This window comes from Alosa sapidissima, chromosome 1 (genome assembly GCF_018492685.1).
Source record: "Alosa sapidissima isolate fAloSap1 chromosome 1, fAloSap1.pri, whole genome shotgun sequence".
NCBI lineage: Eukaryota > Metazoa > Chordata > Actinopteri > Clupeiformes > Clupeidae > Alosa > Alosa sapidissima.
The window spans coordinates 49,691,646-49,715,186 of NC_055957.1; the positions used below are offsets into that span (position 1 = coordinate 49,691,646).

The 23,541-nt window shown below is 41.3% G+C and overlaps 1 protein-coding gene and 2 long non-coding RNA genes across 6 annotated transcripts; 1 reads left to right on the plus strand and 2 right to left on the minus strand.

Moving 5' to 3' along the window:
- On the minus strand, nucleotides 1-14,689 carry LOC121720296. 2 transcript variants are annotated; one of them, XR_006034495.1, is made up of 4 exons: nucleotides 14,615-14,689; nucleotides 4,299-4,451; nucleotides 3,398-3,631; nucleotides 1-255 (listed from the first exon to the last, which is right to left on the minus strand). It is a non-coding gene; the product is annotated as an uncharacterized LOC121720296 (long non-coding RNA). The 2 variants fall into 2 exon arrangements; XR_006034487.1 differs by lacking the exon at nucleotides 14,615-14,689 and adding an exon at nucleotides 10,950-11,434.
- Nucleotides 9,940-23,047, plus strand: LOC121720280 (BTB/POZ domain-containing protein KCTD1). 2 transcript variants are annotated; one of them, XM_042106287.1, is made up of 5 exons: nucleotides 9,940-10,400; nucleotides 15,941-16,119; nucleotides 17,396-17,540; nucleotides 18,807-19,112; nucleotides 22,262-23,047. In XM_042106287.1, exons 1-5 carry the CDS (start codon nucleotides 10,392-10,394, stop codon nucleotides 22,418-22,420), a joined length of 798 nt encoding a protein of 265 aa, XP_041962221.1. In that variant the 5' UTR covers nucleotides 9,940-10,391; the 3' UTR covers nucleotides 22,421-23,047. The 2 variants fall into 2 exon arrangements, with proteins under 2 accessions (XP_041962221.1, XP_041962213.1); XM_042106279.1 differs by lacking the exon at nucleotides 9,940-10,400 and adding an exon at nucleotides 12,058-14,745.
- LOC121720310 lies at nucleotides 19,016-22,229 on the minus strand. Of its 2 annotated transcripts, none has more exons than XR_006034512.1 (3): nucleotides 22,207-22,229; nucleotides 19,288-19,379; nucleotides 19,016-19,104 (listed from the first exon to the last, which is right to left on the minus strand). It is a non-coding gene; the product is annotated as an uncharacterized LOC121720310 (long non-coding RNA). The 2 variants fall into 2 exon arrangements; XR_006034506.1 differs by lacking the exon at nucleotides 22,207-22,229 and adding an exon at nucleotides 19,988-20,135.
- Nucleotides 23,048-23,541: the final 494 nt, after the last annotated feature.

Below are 23,541 nucleotides of genomic sequence, written 5' to 3' on the forward strand. Positions count from 1 at the left end.
TGTCCTTTTATTAATAAAGGTACAGACATAGCAACAATATCCATGAACCCAGCAACACATGACACCACAGTCAGCTAACTAATCATTCCTTATGGGCTGGCCTGATGCGGTGGCATTTAAAAGTCCTGTAATCAGCTTCTCCCAGAGTTGTCCCAAAGCAAGCAGCCCCCGGAGCCAAGAATGTGGAGCGGCATGGCATTCATCATCCAGAAACAGCACTGGCATCAGCTGTACTGCCCAGGCCAAAAACACACCCTGTTCCACATTTGGAAAAGGTGAGACATCATACACACACACACACACACACACCTCTTGTAGGTAATAGCAGTCATGAGTATTATTCAAGCTTTTTCTGAATTCAGGAATATTTATACATGCAGTGGAATATACAGTGCTTTAGCTATTTTATGTCCAGAGACATTTCCAACACATTGTCCAACTCCATGCAGGCTGACCCTCATAAAGAGGTAAGAAACACTGTGGTGCCCTCTTCTGACAGTGAAACTGAACTAACACATGCAGTCTCATATGCTATAGGGTGCATTTTCACCAAAGTATGAATGAGAACATCAGTACAACTGAGGATATCACTCTGTTACTATGGCACATCACATCTAAACAGGTTAGGCTCTTTTTCAGCCACCTGTTGTCCATCAATCCTGAGATGAAGGTGTGAATTTTCACTGAGTCCATGACCTGGCAGCGGACTACACAGGGCTCCCCAATGCAACCTGAGATCACCACCACTGGAGAATGTCATCATTACAAGAGGTGACCAGAAGAGGGCAGCAACACACTTGGGTATTGGATATTGTCAGATCAAAGGGGAGGCTCCGATTACATTCAACTGACAATAGTTGAAATAGTCACCCTCAGTGTGGTTACATGCAGACCAATGTCATAAAATCGCCAGATTATTATCTAAATAAGGAATATTCCACTTTGCATGCCAAGTCAACTAGGTATGATGAATCTTTAGTGAGGAATGAAAACTTCAACTGTAACAGAGTTTTAGTTACATGACAGATCTAATCAGATGGAAATCAAACACTCCAGGTTATTTTTTTCTGATTTCATAAAATGGCTTTTTAATTCCATTACACAATTGACATGCCATTTTTTAATTTGAGTATAATCAGACTGAAACCAGATTGTTTATTTTCATGTGACCACGTTGAGCGATAAAGAGGTAGAGACAAACTGGGTGGAGTTTTCTACTCACAGAAAAATGTAACATCATTAGACACAGAAACAGAGACATACAGTCAGGATTATGAGATATACCTTCTGGTGCGTGAGTGTTTGGTCAATTAGGGAAGAATACTGCACAATATATATCTGCCATTTGGAAAATAGAACATTGATGGCTCATACCATAGAATGCCATATCTCATGAAGATACAGCAGTATAAATACAAATGCAGTAAATGCAATGTTACAAAATAGTCCAACAGATGATGATCCTATTACCAGCTGTCTAAAGGTAATTTTTCTATTCAAAAACATTAAAATCTCCGTAGATGTAAACATGGACATATTTATTATACATGAATACATGAATATGCATTATGTACTGTATGCGTGGCTCAGTCTTGTTTATGTACTATATGGTGTTATGTTTTCAGCAGGTCTGTTCAGTGGTGTGACAGATAATACTCCAAATACCATAACACTGTCATCAGGTGCAGATTAAACATTAAGGAGCCCAGCAATAGAGAGAAGCCCAACAGTCTTTGATTCATGGCAGCCAGTCTTACAGATCACACTGAGTTTTTATAGAAAAATCCGGTTTTGTAATGGCATCATGTTATCCTCTGTTATAGTAACATCTGAAGGCAAACTTGGAGAAAAGGTTGAAGCCTGAATTCTTTTTGAGACCTAGTCATACAGTGTCTTAGAAATTACTGATTCGTCAGATCTGATTCATACCAAAATCTTTTATTGTCCCTATAACATCATTGCTTAGATAATTGGACAAAGACCACTCTAGTCACTGTGAATATGTAAGTAGCCCTGTCTATGAATCTCTGCAAGAACAAGAAACCACAAGGTACTGCCTTAACCCTAACCCACACTGTTAGAACCGATCAGCAATTCAACAATGTCTAGACAAGCCTGTGGGAGTGTCCTTCAATGAGGCATTGAGATGAACTAAGCCCACATTTGAGATTGTATTCCTTATCAGTGGGGTGGTAAATGTGAGTATAGCAATACCACAGCCTAACCAGTACTTACTCCAAACAAACAAATGAACTGATCAGACAGCACATCACCGCTGGAAGGGGAACTGCTCTCTGGAGAAGCAGCATCATTCTGTTTTAGAATGAGAGGGACTAAAGCGACTGCGATGCTGATGAAGTTTTATTTGCACTGTGGAATACTTCTTCTCATCATTGTTTGGAATACTCTGTATCGCACTGGGGGTGCAGAACTATAATATCAACCATTGATATGGTTCACTAAGGAAATCAACTCAAAGCACAATACCACAATGCATTTCTAGAAATGTCTTTACTCACGCAATTTTGAAGGGGCCACCTGCATGTGCTAGTTTCAGTTTGATTATACCCTCCCATGAAGTCTCCATTTCAGATATACACAGGAGAGGTGTTGAATTCCTTGTGCTAGGTAACACTAGGGCTCTCCAACAGCGGCCAATCAACACATCCTATTTACCATAAAAAACAAAATCACTAACAAAGCAACCTATGAGGGTATAAAACAAGCAGGCAGCTTAATTCCTTCATCAGTGTTTCATTGAATTAGGCCCACAACACCTCCAGAAGGCTCAACAGTGGTGCCTGGCATCCCAGGCCCACACCGCTCCATATTCATGGTGGGTTCTCTACCAACAAATATCAACAAATTCTTTGGTCATTCCTCCATCCATTGCTGTGGCCGTTTATGATCTAGTCAGCAACATAACCAAACAAACTACTAGCCCTTGATGCAGGCACCCACAAATATCAACAAATTCTTCAGTCCTCTTTGTAGCTGTGGACGTTTATGATCTGATCCAATATGGAATGCCTTCGGTAAATCAGTTGATTTCAGTGTGATGCTGGCAGATTTCTTTCTTGCCGATTGTTGACATCAAAAAGCCAAGACTAACTTATAATACATCCAGTTCAGAAAGTTGCATCATATAGACATTGCTGGTCTTATCTTCACACTGGGGCTGCTCCCTGTGGTGGACCTACCATCTTCTCTTGCCTGAACTCCACTGTAAACTTACAAAAGGCAGAGACTACAGTTGTTCTGGGCATCATCATCACACTTGGCAACTATGTGAGGAGGATACATATCGGGGGATAATCCATGTCATACCTCTTTGTTGATGCTGAATTTATCACAAAGTTTCAGTAGTGATGGACCACTATCCAGGACGAAAGCTTACCTTGCTCACATTAAAGGACACTCGTCTGTAGGCCTTGGTCCATACCATCAGAGAGGCATGTAAACTCACGTCAACTTCAACCCTATGTGTGGTCTATGGAGAATCCCGAGAATCTTCTGACAAGATCATGTCTCCAATAAAGATGTCTCCTCTTGAAAGCAAATACATGTGGCTTGGTTGGTCTACATGCTGGAATGGGAAGGTCATATCTCCAGACCCGTGCTTTATGGACATCTAGAACAGCAGTGGAACCGTCTGTCAGACGGGTCACCTCTCATTTCAAACGTTTGTAAATGAGACATGAACAGTATTGACACTCTGAAATACAGGACCTGTCCAGCTAAGGAAAGTAGTAAATATAAGCAGACGTAAATGGAAGCAGACTGTTGATAGAGCTTTTCCGAGCAAGTCAAACAGGGACAGAAAGGGCAGAGAGGAGGTACCCCAGGGCAGATATCATGCCCTGAGAAGCTCATGTCATTGTTCGCCTCACCTTAATAACCCTCTTCACAACTTTGTTTTAATGTTTGAACATTTGAATGGAAACACTCATTTAAAATCACCCCCGTGTGTGTTTGTCACTGACAAGATGGACATGAATGGTGAAAATGTTGATTTTCCTATGATGCATCAAGGTGAATGCCACACAGGTGTCTCACAGCACAGAGTACATCAACTTTTAACAAGATCTGACAATAACACCACAAAATTATATTGAATATTTTGATTGTTTGGTACTACTTTTGTTTTTTGTTTTTTTATTTAAAAAAACATATTAACCACCAGAGACAATGATTCTGATGACTTTCCATGCAATCATAATTAGAGGGGTGTATGCAAAGAGAGGTCACTATAGGCAACTCTGGGAGAAACCGCTAATCTTTAAAAGAAAAAACCTTACCAAGCATGTGTTGTTTCAAAAGTGATGTGTTCTTCTGAGATTAGCGAACAGCAGTTACTCCTTAAGTTACCTGGATAAGCCAATAACCTCACTTTGTAGTATGACCCTCAACCACAGTTACACATGATGTGGTAGCCAAAGGATGCAGGAAATCTGTTGACATGTGAAAAGCATAATTAGTGGCTTTATTTAATGTCAAAATACTGTTAACTGTGTTATATCCAATGAAAGACAGAACATATTTTCCTAATAAAAGAATGTTTTTGCATTGTGCATGTTTGTATTTTATCTACATGCCCAATAATGGCATCAAAAGAATATTCCAGAGAAGTTGATAACATTAAAGGAATAGCTTTGTAGATGCTCCCACAAACTTAAAGCTGTGTTGATTGTTGTTTGTTTTGATTTATTGTCTGAGTTTAGTTTCCGAGCACATGTATTGATGCATTAAAGTCTTTGGTCATCTACAGCACCTACTCACTGTTTAGATTGAGAACACCTTGAATTCTCCTTTAAACAAATGAGTTACAATTCCACAAAACCATAGAATAAGAGCTGTTCTTGGGATTTCATTTATTTATTTTGGAACTACTGTATACGGAGTAGGATTTTCTTAACTATGACATACTGCATATTTTATGAATGTCTCAGATCCTACTATTTAACATATACTACTTTTTTTTTTTTTTTTCTACCATGGAATGCATTGGATAAGCATGCAATATTCATTAGTTCTCACATTTTATACATGGCATTTGCAGGTTCCCTAAACCACTCAAACTTGGGTTGAAAAGCATCTTCCGGCAAAATGAGTGTTGAAGGGCAAAAGATAAAACACACACCTTTAAGATCATTAGCAATTAATATTTAGGGATTCAAGAAAATAACACAGTTAAACACTTGGTTAATAATTCATACTATAAACAAGAAAGTCTCCTACTTCCTTAATAATTTAGACGTAAGCTAATGTTGATTTATTCAGGAAGGTCTCTGCCACCAGCGGTGCCTGGAGTGCCCAAATTTGAATTAAAGTAGGACAGTAGCAGGCAAGTCTGTAATAACATTTGTATAATTTTATTATTGCTCTGGGCTCAGTTCATTTCCTCCTCCAGTAGCTGCGTGAAATTGTTTGATTCTGCAAACCGCCCGAGTCTGCAGCTCTGGGGTTAGCGGGTGGTAGAGGAACAGGAAGGAATGCGACATTCTCCATCTTCTTTCTTTCTCTCTCTCTCTCTCTCTCTTGCTCTCTCTCAGGCACATACACACAGACACAAACAACCACACACACACCTCAGTCAGAGGCACAGAACGACAAATAAAGCTTTATTATTCTGGGGCCTCATAATGCTGTTAGAGTTGCTCACTTAATAACTCACCGTCAGGAATGACAGTTGTATGTCTGGAGAATGACATTGAAACCGTGCTCTCATCCCGCCACCAGTGATAAATATTGTAATGTCCCAGAATGTTCCATTGGCAGGATGGCATTTCATCACTATCACATCGCAAGGTTTGCAAGAGGGTAGACTTATTGCTCTCAAGGAAATGGTCTTGATCGGACAATTTTCATTTCCTCACAAAGGACTGGTGCTGTGAATCATTTTGCAGAATAGTTTTAATAATCGTGATAGTACTGGTGGTGCTATGGTCGCCATGGTTTCATAAGGAACCTTTCAAACACATGATCAAACGACAGTAGTCCTCAGTCAATCTAATCGGTATTTTTACACTGTTTCAATATTATTTACAAAACGTTGTCATGTCATGTACACAAGTTACAAGTTTGTCATGTCAAGTACACAAGTTTGAGTGCTTGCATTTTCTCCTCTCCGTCTTTGAAAAAAAAAAAAACAGTTTCATTTCACAAACCAGAGAGCACCATTCCTTTGTTTCCTTGCTTTTTGTCATTGAGATGCTCCTTCTCATTTTCGTTTAAAGGAGATTCATTTGTAAGCGCTAGTGTGCTTCCCAACAACCTGATCAACAGTGCATAAATAAGTTTGGGCATTATTATCCAACGCATGGCGCACCTGAGTCTGGGGATCGCAGACAGGATGGGGGCGGAGAGGCCCTGATTGGCCTCCTCAGGGCCCTACCAGCACACTCCCTCACTTCCCCACTCCTTCCTCCTCCTCCCCTCACACACACACACACACAGGACTGAAGGATGCTTAGACTGAAGCAATGCGTATTAGGTCCAACTCCCATTTTGATGCGGTCCATTTGTATCTCTTAACTGTTGCTCTGCCGTTGTGAAGCTCGGTGGCACAGTGCGCAGTCCACTGCAGGAAGGCTAATGAGATAGTGCGTATTTACATCTGTGGCCACGGGACTTATCCAGAGAGGAGCTTTTTTTCCCATTTGGGGCTGGCCTGCGCGTGTTATTAGGGAAACCTTTATTATTGTTGCCCTCTAGAGGGGAGCATATAATAGGATTACATTTTATTGGAGCCTCCCAGCATTACCCTACACCCCCAACACACACACACACACACACACGCACACACACACAATCCTCCATTTTACTCCCTCTCTCAGTTTTGATTGCAATGTCACTACCTCTTCCACAACAAGGGAATGTGTCGGAATGAAGCTACCTCCACCTGGTCCACTTTTTCTATGGATAATAATTGTAGTTTACTCTGGTTGTGACCAATGGTTCTCATGTTGAACTTGGGCCCATTTTAAGCACTATTAATTCGAATGATTAATAAAAATTCATCAGTTTTGTCTCTTTTGTCATGTCTTTTGTCTGTTCATGTCTCAGAAGTTATGATGAATAATCACGAAACCTAGCCAAGTCCTAATAAAACAACTGAATGAATAAAAACATTTTACTGTGACACTCTTTCAAAGACACTCTGTCGTTCAGTCTGCTGATGGAGCCACTGCAGATCTCTATCTGGACTTCATTGCTCTTCTCTGATGAGCGACCGCACCTTCTACAACCACCGAATCATTCACCTTCAGCATCATCATGGCTTTGCTGCCCTTGTGTCTTCATAACTCAAAACGGTAAAGTTGACTATAGAGGGAGAGATGTCTACAGGTTATGCTTTATGCTACGTTCAAGTACTGCATGATGTCATCCGAGCCTGCAGCCAAGCCATTTCTGTTTTGGGCATTCCACATCTGCAAGTCATTTGAGTAATTTCTTCACCAAAACTCTACTCTGTCAGAGTCCTCTTGTTGTTATTGCCACAGCAGCCAAGTCTGATTCCAAGGAAAACACGCCCTTCAGTTCACAATCTGAAAACAATCAGATTTCTTCTTCTTCTACACATTCTATTGTCCTAAAACCTCTACCTTAAACTTTAAAAAAAAAAAAAAAACAGTGATGGGCGCATTGTTTTAACCTGTGTAGAAGACAAATGATGCAGGGAAAACAGAAGCCCTGGGTTATGCTTACACTGTGCTACAATGACTTTGCCTGATGGGAGAGATACTGTATAGTGCAGGGCAGAGGGAAACAGAGCAGAAAGGGTCTGGGTGTTTGGGCTTTGGCTGCTTAACCCTTGGGGGCAAATAACTTCATCCAAACTCTTTAATCCTCTGTTTGTTTTCCTCTGGGACGGTGGTCAAAAAGCACAATGTTAGCCTCCCCACTCACTCTCTACCCCTCAACCCTCCAACAACCCCTCAGCCTCACCGATTTCCTGGACTGCACTTTGGTTTCTTCAGCAGCAATCGCTGATATGGCCAAAGAGTCACAGTGCAATGTGTGGGAAAACTACATATTAATTATTTCGTTTCCATTCAGTCAACACACAGCAAGCAGATTAGGAGACACTACTTCTATTTGTCATCTCCTTTGAAGTCGAATCTCCTCCTCCAGTTCTAGAGCTCTTTTTAAAACGTTTAGCTTCTATGGCATCTCACAAAGGAATATGACATTAATTACCGGGAGCAAAAGATAAAGGCTTTGCCACTCATCATAATAAAACTACAATAAAAAATATTGTAATGTATGTGCCAATACATACTGACATATTTTAATTTTCTTCACTAATTCTACGCATAAGCATATCACATGTGATCAAAGGGAAGCATAAAGGATTACTACTTAGATGGTGTTTCCCATCTCATAAGTAATATAATACTGTGTTCTGTCCTATTCCCTATTCTTCAACTGCGTGTTTGTAAGATAGGTGCCGATGAATCATGATTTCCCTGAACATTTCAGAAATGTGACTTTGAATCAATATAGGCCAGTGGTTCTCAAACTGTGTTACGGTTCCACTGGTGGTACGCGGACTCCTTAGTAGTACTCCAGGAGTCTCCAAAAATGTTTAGAAAGATGACAATCACTTCAAATTATATCAAAAGAACAATCACTGAAGTTAAATTTCAACTATTTTTTGTCTTTCATGAAAAAAGTAGGCCTATATTCATTTTTATGATCAGACAATAGGCCTACTAGGCTAGTTTAAAAGTATGGAGCATTAGCAAATGGGTGACAAGGAAGCAAACACGATGGGATCAAAAAACATTCATGCAATCATGGCTCCAAACTGGATGTATTAGAAAGAGAAGTGTGGTGAATATGTTGAGCAGAAACTGAAGGTGGTGACAATGAGCCCAGCAAAAGTGACTAGTGAAGCTTCCATGGCACCTGCCAGCAACAAAGTAAGTACAATGTACAATGTAATGTTAAACTGGCCTACACTATTGTATTTTAATGCAAGTAATAATGGTGGTACTTGGAGAGCCAATTGTTTTCTGAGGTGGTACTCATTGTGAAACGTTTAAGAATCACTGACTTAGGCTATACATTTTTATAAGGCTAAACAGTAAATTCTGTCAAACTATTCTTTCCAACGTGCTTTCATTTAACTACATTTTAAAGGCCTTTTGGCAACTTCTTATTGGCCAGTTGCAATATACGACAGACAGGGGGCGAAAGAGGAAATTATGGCGAGTGGTAGGCTAAGTTAAATGCTCAGTAAGTGACCGGTATGTTTCAAAACTGAAAAAAAAAAAAAAAAAAAAACAGAAATGAATCAACCTTGCATAACAATGCGTTCCCTTAACCTGAAATTGAACATACAGTATTATACTGTAATAAAGTATAATCCTGCCTCAGTAAGCATATAAACAGTCTATTTCAATATATCACACTCAAATAGTAAAATAACACATCATGTACATCTAAACCAAATGAAACCGGTTTATTTAACATGCATAGCATTTTCTTACTGCAAAATGCACGGGTTGTATTGCGCTGTGCCCTTTGCTATCAGTATCCCACAGTTTGAAACTAAAAGCTTGGGAGGGAAGCGCCTCAATTTTCTTGAAATTATGCATGGTTGAACATTTGAAATGAGCTCTCGTATCTGCCCCGGGCGCTGATTCAGACTTGATTGGGGCAAACCAGGCTGCAAGTGCTTATTTATATAACAACGTCATTCTGGAGGTTGGCCATAGGGAGGAGAGGGAAAGTGCGAAAGAAAATGTGTCATTTTTTTCCTTAAAGCATACATCCATTGATTAAAGAAGTTGATTGAAATCAACAAGTTCCAGGATCTCATGATGTGTGTGAAAGTCCACCAACACTTTGGACTTAAAAAGTGCCGTTAAAAAAATCAAAAGATCGAACCAACAATCTATATAATTATCATCATCTGCTGCCTTTCCTTTTTGGCAAAGAAACACTCCATCCATTTGCAAAAATTGCCCGCAGCAACATTACATCAAAACTAATCATAACGATTAAAATCAGCTTTTCTGTGGAAGAGTGCATTGGATAAGTTGGAAGGAGTGAGTCTGTTTGTGCCGAAAAAATATCTGGATCTTTACACGATTTTAAGATTAAAAATATAAATGTAGATAGTAGGCCGACGTGCTGCTTCGATGTTCTGTTCTTTCACCGGGAGTTTTATTTTGCAGATTGGTTTAGACTGGGCTAGAGACATGAGCTAATTGTATCCTGATCTTTGCCTTGAGGGGTTTCGAAGCCCTGGAGCAAGTATTCTCTGTATTTTGTTCTGTCTACCTTAGCCAAGCTATTGCATTTCTCTCTGGTGTAGCAAGGGAGGCAGATCGCAAGCGAAATCGGAAGGAATAGGTTCTCAAAAAGCAACTTTATGTTCATCAATGTTTCAGGTAAGCGCGGATTTATTTGCTTTGCTATTATTTCTGACGCTTGGTTTGACTAGGACATTCAGGGCGCAGTCGCTTTTACGCATGTGCCAGTCGATGAGCGCCACAGTTCCAACAAAAATATTTAACCACTTCCTGGATATTGTTCAGTGTTTTGTTCTATATCTGTATTTCAAGCTTGTGTCGCGACTGAAACGCATGATGTCTGGATTCGTTAGCTTTCTTTACTCGACCTTCACGGAGACAACTGTAAGCTAGCCATCGTCACGCTTCTGGCGTGTTGCTAAAGCTCTGTGGAACTCATTAACAGAGGTTCCGCGTCTGTTTGTCATACGTTTTAATACATCACATCTACACATTTCGAGTGAGGTTCTTTTTAGTTCCTGGCTGTTCTAAACCAGTTCCATTTACTGAGTGCCCCAGATCCGCTAATGAAAGACGCCATTGTGGAGTAATTTGCCGGAGGGGTTTTCTTATTTTGTAAGACAGGAGGTACCTATTCTACACACGTCAGTGCCAATTTCATGAATCATCTCTTTGTAGCCTACTCACCATCATTTTGTAACGAGAGCCCACTCTTTGAAAATTACAAATGAAATGTTGCTTTCCTTTTCTCACTGTTTGGCGTTTAAAACTAGTCACACATCAGCCATCCTCGATACAGACGCGGCACCGCAAACGATCGGTCTACCAAAAGTCTGACATGGCATGCAGCCTATTTGGACATCATTCGTTTGGAAGTTGGGCAATCGTACAGAATGACTTGTGTTTATATACTTCTAAATTTGCAGTTACATCCTGTGTGACTTACGCTGTCTTCTGTCTGCCCTATAATGCGTCTGAGTCACTCGCGATTGGGAAACTCTTCAGCCCGTAGTGTAACAGATAGGCTACTTAACCTACCAATGCCACACCTGGCTCCTCGTCGCGTCCCAATCGGCTCCAACCATATGCCACACTCTTCGCGGTACGAACTAATATGTAGACCCTCGAGGCTTAAGTATACGTATTGGACATTTCCAACAATAATTTAAAACACATGTTTATGAAGTGGTTTTACTGTTACTATAGTTTAGTGAACCATCTGTAGCTGACTGATAAAGAGAATGATTTGATGATAAAAAAGCATGTGTTAACTTTCTGAGGTATGACATGTCTTCTGTGGCTTGTAGGGCAGTTCGGGACACTGCATTGAAGATGCCTTAATTGAAAGATGCCTCAAATGAATTCTCACATTCCAGGGAATATGATCGGCTACACAATAGTGCTAACCCGACAGATGAGTGGACTATTACAGTGTACCTCTACTCCATTTCAACAGGCTGTCATCTTGAAAATATGTAGCCGATTCATCCATAGTATTCTTTACAGTTTGGAGTCTAGTTATAAGCTTAAATGAATCCTAGTTTGCGTTAGAGGTTTACTGTCAGTATAGATATTGAAATATGCATAATTCATACTTTTTGTTAAGGTGAGGGAAGAGAATCATACAGTAGAGGCCTATGCTTCAAGTGTTCGTTCTGAAAGTTAAGTTATGCCTGATCAAATGCTTGGTCATGTATGGATTCAGTGATAAGCAGGTAGTTTAAAGCAGACTTCAATTCAAATTTAGTTCAAAACCATCTACAATCAAAGGAATGAGTCAAGCCCAAACCAGGTCCAGATGTGTCTTCTGGCACGGGGAAGTAGTTAGCACATTCACAATCAAATGAATATTAGTCATTTGTGTGGGTGGCATGTTTTGCCTGGCTTAAGTAAACAGACCTGGCTTATATTTTGTTTTGGAACAGATGATGGTCAGTAACCAGTGAGAGTTAAGGTTGTACTGTACATTGTAGCATATTGCATGGTGAAAACCGCAACAGGTTAGTGTAATTTCAACTGGTGTTTGGATCATACACACATTGCTACTCAATACTGAGGCTCTTTTTAAAAACCTGTAATATGTGGAGACTTTCATGTAATCATAAAGCCAACCTTGTTTAATGATTGTGGGATGAATGTCCAAACACATCTAAGTTTGTTTGCATTTGAAGGTTAAGATGAGAGTGTGTGTGTGTCTGTGTTGAGGTGCGGGTGTCATACAATACTTCAAATCGGGTCCTTCATTTAAAAAAAAACAAAAAAACATTAAGGTTGGGATTTGATGTCTGTGTCTGTTGTGTGTTGTACTGGTGTGTGCCTCAGGGCACTTCTCTCAAACACTGCCCACACACACAGACACACACACCTTAATGATAACGGTCATGACGCCCGCTGCCTTGGCACATTAGCCCCCCGCCTGCAGATGACAAGCCTTTTAGGGTGGCCCGCTTCATAGTGCAGCTTGTTCACTTTCTATTTTTCCCCTTCATCTTCTTCTCCTTCCTCACTGTTGCTGGCTGGATTCAGTCAGACATTCAAACACACAGACACACACACATTCACTTGCTCGCCTGCTCACTCACTCACTCACAAGCGCACACCATCTCTCTGCAAATTAGTCAGGGAACAAATTACCTGCATTCGGAGTGTGATCCCACGCACTCTTCCATCTGCCTCACACAGGTCCCCCCTTTTGAAGAGCCGCTCGGCGCCCCGCGGGCCCCCTGGCTCCTGCCACTGATCCTGGAGTTGAATTTTTAAAACTATGCATGGCTTCTGCCTCGGCTCTTATCAGCTCAGGCACAAACGGCATGCAAATCAGGCTGGGATTGCTCACCACCACCACAGCCGCCGCCACCACGAAGACCAGCAGCACTCAAAGGCAGGCTTAATTGCTAATTGAGTATCTAGGTGTGAAACCGACACCTCCAACTTAGAAGTGAAACATGGATGTTTTAAAAAAGCCGGGTTCCTTTTGTGACACACTTGGTAATAATTTATTCACAACCTTCTTCTGAGCTCATGGGTGCATTTTCTCTCAGATGTTTGAGGGAAAGGAAGGCAGTAGGAGTTTGACTGGTCTACGTTTGAGGGTTATTCCTGAGGATGCTGGGTTTAAAGTTGCTTTCAGCAGTACATTCTCCAAGAACATGTTACGCCTATGTGCATCTCATAAAGAAGCTGAATCAGTTTATCCTTGGTTTTTCAGAAATATGCACATTTTAGTGAAGGGTATTTATTTCATATACACAAAATATTTAGTCTTTTCTGAAGCCAGTGTTTTTTAGAACAGAGCTAGCCTATGAGGTCATGGCAATCAGACCTGTCTCCTAACATATTTGTGCAAAATCAGTAATAGTAGAAATAATTGTTTGATTTGAATAGAACCCAATCACATTTAAACTATTATTGACAATTCTAGCTTCGAAATGCATTCTGTGGATCAGATAACCCCATTTAAGATTAGGAATAATTATGTGCAGGCATAGTTCACAGAGGCTGTGGCTATTTTCTAAAAACAAATGCCTGTATGCATAGTCTGCCCAAGCTTATGGAAACCAAAAGGAAAATGGGGGAGTTTGCTGTATAGAGAAGGTCACTACTGCCCTGAGGGTATTTGGATAATGTAGAGATTTCTGGATTAGCAACAGGAGGTGGGTTTTATTCACAAAGTTACTATCAGACTGCGTTGTAGCCTACAGTTTAATCCACTATGTACTGTGGCTTAAATACTTGTAATGTTATTCCCTCCGCACAGCTACAGTTTTGCCGCATTGCCTTAAACGCTGACAATATGTGGCAAATACCCCGGGCAATCATTTGAAATATGATCCATTCATTGTGCTGGGAAATGTGCACGCCTTCTGATGTGCTCTACTCGAAAGTGTGGATCTTCACCTGAAGCTGTTCCTGTGCGTTAGACAGAGAAAAGCGCTTGAGAGCTGGAGGTGAAACAACGAACTCACGATGAAGAACCACAAATGTATATATTAGACGCGTGCGTAATAAGAACAGATGAATGAATTTTAAACAAAGAAGGGTCACATTATGGGACAGGACTTTTACGATACCTTTCCGTAATATTCATTTCGAATTTTACCTCGGGCAGTTTCTGAAGCCTTATCACTAGACGAAAGGGTGGTTCATAGTGGATAACATTTCGCTGTAAGGAACCCGTTTTAGTTCATCTTATCTGTCCCATTTAGTAGGCTACTGTCGCTGTTATTCCGAAGGATGGTAAGGCAATACACGAGGAAACCGGTCTGTCTTTGAGTCGACTGCAACTCTTATGGATTTGATGGTTATCATGGACTTAACGAATCATAAAACGAAGACCCGACCACCCTCTTTACCTTTCTTGGATGGTACTGGACAGGCTGTAGCCAAAAGACTTCGTCCGACAGAATACAGAGATTCCGCGATTGTGATATCCATGAGTGACGGTGCCCTCCCACGTGAACAATCTGCCCCTTTGACAGTGCAGGTAATTGATATTCTTAGGTAGCTTATACAAAGAAAACACGAGCCTTTTAATCATGATGTGTGAAAGAAGAGTATGATGAGCGTTGTGGTCGGAAGTTATTTTTTCCAACTTTGCCTCCAGTAGACTGAAGGACTCATAAAGTGATGATGTGACGAATCCGGAACAGCTGCTTACTATTTGTAGTACTGAGATATCTGTTCTCGCGGTAGTCTAGTAAGAAAAGTATACATTTTGTCAGTGTCCTACTATTTGGGATTACTAGAACTTCCATTTTACTCGTTAATGCATCGCCGATCTTGATCTAATAGGCTATATAGCCTACATTTCCCCAGATGTCGTAAAAAAGGAAACTCTGACCACGTACATTACGGTTACAGTCCAACTTGTCTTATGGTTTGTAAAAAATGTAAAGTAAAAATCACCCTCCTTTTCCTAAGTCTTCTCGAGTTCTAATCCTCTACTAGACTACTTAAAACCTATTTGGTCCATAACCATGGCTAGCTTTTTCCATAAAGTCATCCTTGTGTGCATAGCACATAGAATGTCCATCTCATGAGGCAATTTCAAGAGAGAACAGAGGATAAAACAGTATACTCTGAATTGACCTGGAATCAGTGCAGGTTGGTTAGAAAGTTGTGCCCTGTGCATTGTGATATATTATCTTGTATTTTACCTCCTGTCACACGAGCGAATGTATGAAACATGTATAGTCAAACATCCCCATGACTTTTCTGCCAAATTACGTTTTGTTACCCAGTGATTTGTTTGGTCTTAATGCATATGTTACACATTTAGTTAGAAAGCCAAGTATTTTTTTCTTCTAATTGACACACTAAAGGTGTCCTTGTTTCAGAGCTGGTAATAATTGGACATATGGTCAGCCTGATGCTGCTGGTGGTTAAGTCACCATCTACACTAAATGTTACACTGAATTTGCTTCTTTCCTCCTCTCTCTGTTACTGTCAGATCTTTTTTTATCTCATGGGAAATGTATACATTTCAATGAATGGTGGCCACCAGTGCAAACAAAGCATATCAGAACAATGCTTTATTTTATTGTATTGTTTGAATAAAATGGAACTACATACCAACAAAATCAGGCTAGTTTGACATCATTATATATGTAGTCCAGTAACATGAATACAGCGTAATAATTTCTGTGACCTGCTGACCTTAAAGTTGTTGTTTTTGACAGGATAACCGGTCCAATATGTCCAGACCCATGATTACCAGATCACCGGCCTCTCCACTGAGTAACCAGGGCATCCCCACTCCTGCCCAGCTCACTAAGTCCAACGCACCAGTGCACATTGACGTTGGTGGCCACATGTATACCAGCAGTCTGGCCACGTTAACAAAATACCCCGAGTCCAGGTGAGCATTGCCTCCAGACCGTCTTCACATCACGCATCTTGTCACAGCAACCAGCATGCTTGGTGAAAATTAATTTTAGTTATTGCTCATAAAAGTGATAAATACAGGGATCTTTTACGCTGTATTTTACAGACAAGCACCACAACTGACAATAGCCTTTGTTTCACAGTCCATGTCTGCAGTGTGTAACACCCCAAGCAGTGTTGGCTGGACACTGTTTTGAAGGACATGGCATGATTCAGAAAGTGAAATAGATCTAATGCAGCCCCTTGTCTGTCTTGGTCATCTTTATTAGATCCGTGACCGCTGACTGTCATCCTCCATGACAGAACTGATGAATGTCAAAGTGTGTCTCTGTGAGTGGGGTGAAGTGCATGATGGATACACTCCCCCCCCCCACTTATTAACCCCAACCTGTCCTGGCATACACTCCTCCTGTTCACTAAACTTAAGCCAACTTATTTGTGTTTAGCACAAATTGACAGTCACTGCCAGATAGTAGGCAGCACTATGTCTGACAGATTATGTTCCACAGATAGGCTCATTAGAAATGTAAAATTGCGTGTTTTTTCCCTCATTGCTTCCGATATGCACTTTTTGTGTGTACGTGACTGTCAAGTGCGTGTTGGCAATACTCCACTCATTGCCTGACTTTCCTCAGTCATATCCCCACTACTTATCCCACAGCTGAATAAATCATGTCTTTTGAAATGTATTTATGTTAAACAAATTTCATCATCGTTGCATCACTGCCCTGCTAACTTTCTAAACAGCAAATATTCCCAGGCTTTTTTTTTAAATACCTTCTGTTACTGCGACTGTTTTTGGTAGTTGAACTGCTGAACACAGAGCCCAGACAAAGGCAGTTCTGTCACACTGACAGATGCCCCAGAAGCAGTACAGGTCCAAAGGGTATGGGGGCCATCTGGAGATGAAGGGCCACGCTGTCCCCTCAGGCAGGGCCCCTGGAGCACTCTACCCTGGGGCCCAACCTCCACCAGATGGCCCCAACCTCTGTGTCTGACCAGGGGTTTAATCCACAATTTCTGTAATAATTTATTTATTATTCAGTTCTGTTTTTATTGTTATTGTCTGTGTGGGTGTACAAGCGAGGGAGTTCAGCCAGGCTTGCTGTCGCTTTTGGTGCCACATGTTTGCCTCATATTGCATCTTCCTCTCATTATTTCTCTCTCTCTCTCCCCCTCTCTCTCTCTCCCTCTCTCTCTCCCTCTCTCTTTCTTTTGCTCACTCTTTCTCTCACTGTCTCTGCGAACAGAATTGGCCGTCTCTTTGATGGCACAGAGCCCATTGTCCTGGACAGCCTCAAGCAGCACTACTTCATTGACAGGGATGGTCACATGTTCCGCTACATCCTCAACTTCCTCAGGACCTCAAAGCTCCTCATCCCAGATGACTTCAAAGTGAGTGTCTGACTCAATTCAAAATGTCGTGCGCAAGTTTTATGGAAAGGATGAGTTTTTTTTTTTTTTTTACTTTCTAAATTGGTCCAGAATTTGGTCATCTCCAATTAGGTTTGTTGTAGCGGGCAGAGCAGCGGAAATGTTTACTTTCTCATGAAGAGCTCATCACTTTTGTGACATTTCCTTGAGTTCACAGGAGTCACATATGTCAAATAGCATTAGTCATCTAACTTCAGTGCAAACCCAACCAAGGATTCAGGAAAAATAAACATACAGACACACATTCTGAACATATATTCATGGTGAATACACCACATTTTAAAGTTGTTCCACTGGGTTTAGGATTATAGGCATTCAGGTCTGGCAAATATGAAGCATTTTAGGTCACATGAGTTCACTGTGTTCTTGGCAACATTGATTGTTAAATGTGCAACTAAATGCCATTTTCCTCAGGATTGGGAGTTTATTCCAGTGGTGTAGGTGCCAGAGCTAAAAAAAACCGCAGGGTTGATCCCCACAAGAACACACAGCAAATACTAGACTTGTATGCTGGGGGATAGACATCCAAGGTCCTTGAAAGAGTCATCGCCACTGGCCCATTAAGCAAGACCCTCAAACTGCCCTAGGGGTTTTCACCCTCATCGGTTGTACCCTATTTAGAAACCTGCCTGTCTGGGGATCACTGCACAGTGAAATGGGGCTTTAGTTGACATGCCCTATTTTTTGACATGAGAAAATATACAATGTAAGATAAAAGTAATAATCTAATAGTATAGATCAGTGTGCCAACTGTTTTGTGGAAAATGTTTTATTTTTAGCCTTGTCTGAGTGTGAGCATTAGATTCCTGTTTGCTAGGTCCTACATGCCATTTCGCTGTTAATTACAAACTTGCCCCGAGAGCAAACAAATAATCACATTATCTGATGGACTGTCCGCTGGGTGACTCAGTCTGCGCTTAAAGTATGTCAGATAAAACTAGCAAAGACAAAAGACTTGCTGGAGTTCAGTGTGAGGCCATGATCGCTCTTTCAGACAGTCTGAAACAATCATGGCCAGGTGCTTTCTATTCCATCAATTTGTTAAAGAAATGGCATTCTTGCTTTGGAATTTAGCATCAAATTGAATTAAAGCTCCTTAAAAGTGGGGAGAGATGATTTAAGACCGGTGAAATGACATGACGTTATATACTCTCTTTCTCTATCCCTCTGTCCCTCTCTCTCTCTCCCTCTCTTTCTCTCTGTGTCTCTATCTCTACTGCCGTATAGGACTACAGTCTGCTGTATGAGGAGGCCCGGTATTTCCAGCTGCAGCCCCTGCTGGCTGAGCTGGAGCGCTGGCGCCAGGACAAGGAGCTGAGCCGGGTGTCGCGTCCCTGCGAGTGCCTGGTGGTGCGAGTGGCGCCGGACCTCGGTGAGAGGATCACGCTGAGCGGGGACAAGGCTCTCATCGAGGACATCTTCCCCGAAATCGGAGACGTCATGTGCAACTCCGTCAATGCCGGCTGGAACCACGATTCCACTCATGTCATCCGCTTCCCCCTCAATGGCTATTGTCACCTCAACTCTGTTCAGGTGAGCAGAAGGGGGCATTTAGTGTGTGTGTGTGTGTGTTTGTCATGGGGGGGGGGGGGGGGTGGGGGGGTGGGGCATTACTATTATAATATATTTGATCCAGTGCAACTCACATATACCCGTAGAATATATTGAAGGAAAGGAGAATATATTTAAGTTATACATTGACACTTACTTCCTGTAGGGCTTGGGGTTTCAGTTCAAGAGCTTCAAGATGATATTGCACTTGAGAACCAGAGAATATTGCACCTCATGCCTGTAGGATCCCTGGTTTATAAATGATATCAGAAGAGACAATATAATAATATCACCTGAGACAATATGCTCATGAATTTTTATTTTAATGAACATGTTTGCGTGATGCAACACGCCATAAAGCAAATTGCAACATGTTTCTCTATGAGGATCAGCATGAGTTTTTGTAATGTTATTGTTATTATGTTATTAAGCTGTTTTTTGAGTAGCATTCCCATTGTTTTCGGTACAAGAGAACAAAGGGGAATATGTCAAATACACCTTAAGGTGTTGGAGATGAGAGTAGGGGAAAGTCTTGAACCGTATGAGTGAGATGCCTGGCGCACCCCAAGCTATTTATTTCAGCTGAGCTTTTGGACTTTTTTTGGACCTGAGTGTGCAGACTTCTTTCTGCTTTGACACATCCTCAATTACCCAGCAACACATAATAAGCTTGGGGCATTTTCTTTCCTGACCGCTGTGATTTTTAAATGAATCTCACACTTTGTCAATATCTGTTTGAAATTCACCACAGAGTCAAAAAATGTGCTATTCTTTCCCAAGAAACTTTCAATCAAGTTTGTACAGGAATGATATATTTTAACACAAAAACAGACAGACACGCTCACACATGCACTCACACAAACACGGAGATGCTTCTTGGTGTTATGAGAGTGCACTCCCTGGCAGGTAGTCCGCAGGCAGGGCCCATAATCCTGTTTGGTTATTAAAGCGAGCCCGCAGTGGGTGCTGTATCTGCGCCTAATGGAGGCTGTGTGTGTGTGTGTGTGTGTGTGTGTGCTGGGGGAGAGTAGAGATGGGATGGGGGTGGGGGCCGCCAGCAGAGTGAGACCTTTGTAGTTTTGGCGGGGGCTCCGGCCCGGGGCGCTGGGGGGACTTGCTGGGGATCTGTGCTGCCAAGTGGCACAGAGAGAAGCCTCAGCGCTCCCTGGGGGCGCTTTGATGGAATGCGATGATCCCACTGCCCCCCGGACACGTCTGTGGATGTCTGCGAGGCTGCAGAATGAGGGACAAACTCGTATGCATGTACAAACACACACACAGACTTGAGCGTGTGCACTTGCACACACACACACACACACACACACACACACACACACACACACACATTCTCTCTGTTTTCTCTTTACCTCTCTTCACTCTCTCAAAAAGGCATTTACATTTATCACAGCCAAACACAGTTTGGGTGTGTTTGTTGTGACAGTGAGAGATGGAGGAGAGTTGGGTGGGAATGTAAATTTTCTTACACTACATTTCATCAGTTTGTCTGCTGGATACTGAAACCATGTTGAAAATTAGGTCTGTGTAAAGGAGAAATTTGTCTCTTCCAAGAAGTCATAAGTTCTTCAGGGAATGTTTTTGGTTTTAATGCACAAATGTCAATTAGAGAAATATCTCGAAGGGAGATATTACAGCAGTAACTCGAAGAGAGACACAGTATATGCAGCTCTACTACAAGGCTCATAGAGTCACAGATTTTGGACTCTATGGTTTCCATTCACCAGTCCAATATCAGGTAGTTTTTACCTGTGGTCTATAACGGTAGGTTTCCACACAGCGAAACACCTCGCAAATTTCGCCCAACGAAATTCCGCCTCAGGGGTGTGGACGGCAAAACAGTAGGCTAATGGCTGAAAGCAGTGCCAAGCGATGTAATTAGGCTATCAGCTAGCTCAAAAGTTTAACTACTTAAAGGAGCACGCCACAGTTTTATGAAATTGGGTTATTCACTGTCTCCCCTTGAGTTAGATAAGTGAGCTTTTTTTTTTTTGTCTCCGTGCATGCATTGTCTTAGTCTGGCAGCTCCCCGATAACTTAGCTTAGCATAGTGAATGGAAACTCTCGTCGCCACATAGCATGTCGTGAATAAAAGTGAGCCAACAAAAAGAAAATCCCTAATTACTTCTTGTGGCCTGTGTTTTCACGAGTACAAATGGCGAAGCACAGGTATAGCGCAACACATAAGTACCTTGTCTCACTCGCCACAGCACAGACAATCTCTGCGCCCACGTAGCAGTGCTTCACCTGTGCTTCGCCCCTGCATAGTCCCAAGTGAATACCTGCCTAGGAAATCTCCTTATAAATGCATGCACGCCACAGAGACAAAAATTCTCTTGCTCAGTTATCTAACTCTAGTGGAGACAGTGAATTACCTAATTTTATAAAACGATGGTGCGTTCCTTTTAATGAAGATATACATGGGGTCTTTATGCCTCGACTAGGTTGATGTTGCCTATAAACAACAATTCATGTTCATAGAAACAACAAGGTCGCTAAGACATAATATATTTCATACCTGTTTTGTAGCATGTAGCCTAGCTGCCTGGCTAGGCTTACAATGAAATGCAATGTCCGGAAATGCGGTTGGCCTGTCGACTACCTGAAAAGTTTGAGTGTTTAAACTAACATCTACAGTGGTCTATTTGCCCTGACTAAGTTTGTGTGACATATGAACCAGAACCTGTGATTGTTTCTTGCGTGGTTCTCATTTAAATAAAGTTAAACTTTCACCAACTCTGTTTGCGTGCCTCGGCGAATTCGCTCTCATTTCACCAGGCCGAAATTTGCGTCAATGGAAACGCACCATACTGGATTAATGGTCATAATCCGAGATCATAATGTTTAGTCAAGGGCTAGCATTCCACCAATCAGATTGGTCATTGAGTCCAACTGCCCACTGGCTTCCACAAGTCAAATTTCTGTCTCTCTCTTTCATTTGCTTGCTCTATCTTTTCCACTGAAATGATTCCACAAGTCAAATCTGACAAAATGAACGCCGACGGCTCCTTCCAACTGATGACAGCACGGAACACACTGGCTTTATTGGCACACATCTTACCTGAGTTGTGTGTGTGTGTGTGTGTGTGTGTGTGTGTGTGTGTGTGTGTGTGTAGGTCTTGGAACGGCTGCAGCAGCGAGGGTTCGATATCTCAGGTGCATGCGGTGGTGGCGTGGACTCATCCCAGTTCAGCGAGTACGTGCTGAAGAGGGAGCTGCGGCGGGCCCAGCGAGGCCTTCAGAGCAACAGGATAAAACAGGAGCAGCTGGACTAAAGACCTCCAAGCATCAGGGGGCGCCGGACATTTCAACTACCACTGAAGCACAGACACTTCCTGTGTGATAGGTTTTTTTTCTTTACTTCTTTTTTTTTTTACGTATATAAGGAAAAAAAAAGAGAAAAAAGTGCAACTGAATTTTTTGCCACAAGAAGATACAGAACATTTGATGACTTTTTAAATCATCAATTTCCTTGTGACTTTCCCTTGAAGACTAAATAAAATTCCCCAGATGAAGTTTGTTTTAAAACTTTGATGCTACAGTATGAAAAAAAGAAATCTATGTATATAAAGGCCAAACTGTTCAAATACGATAAAAAAAATGAAGTTTGTTATTACCACTGATATTTTATTATTACATGCAACATTCCACAGAGTGAAGTCAGAAGAGTTTTGCAAGAATTCTCTCTCCGTATGTGATCTTTATGTTTTCCATGTTGTTTTTTAGGCAGTTTGTCCATTGTTTTTTTCTTCTGGACAAGTAACATGCTAAAATTAACAGTTGAAGTATGTAAAGATAGCTCAAAGAACTTTTATGGACAAATCTCACAGTATGCCAGGATGTCATGGCACATTCTCCACTCATTAAAATAAAAATGAATAAATAAATTATGGTAACCTGATTATCTCTTTGTCTGAGAGTACACATTTCGCTAAGAAATATCAATATCTAACTTCTCTCTATGTTATTGCATACAAATATGATACTGTGTTTATTTATAGGCCGAATATAGACGTGGCTCTGACATATTCATGGTTGAGATTTCTGGCCACTCTAGTTACATCATAAGGCCAGAAACAGCATCCCTAGGAGGGTGCCATTGCAGTGTTGGATTTAATATATATATTTATATTCATCTAATCCATCAATGTGTTTGAACCAGACATGCACACTTTCAGTAAAATGAAAACAAGTTTGTGGAGATCTGAAAACCATTATTCATTTGCCATTTTAAATTGCAATTTGAGTTACAGATAACAACATTTGCCTCAATGTTATGTTTCAGAGTGTGGCCCAGTTGATTGTGCTGAAGAACATTGTTTTATGTATTCTATATCCTGGCACCATAATTTCATTAATACATAAATATATAGATAGACATTGTATAGTTAGCTGT

Coding starts and splice junctions, on each gene's coding strand:
- LOC121720280 (XM_042106279.1), top strand. CDS start 14,551: ATGGATTTGATGGTTATCATGGACTTAACGAATCATAAAACGAAGACC. Junction 14,746..15,940: donor CTGCCCCTTTGACAGTGCAG/GTAATTGATATT, acceptor TGTTTTTGACAG/GATAACCGGTCCAATATGTC. Junction 16,120..17,395: donor ACAAAATACCCCGAGTCCAG/GTGAGCATTGCC, acceptor CTCTGCGAACAG/AATTGGCCGTCTCTTTGATG.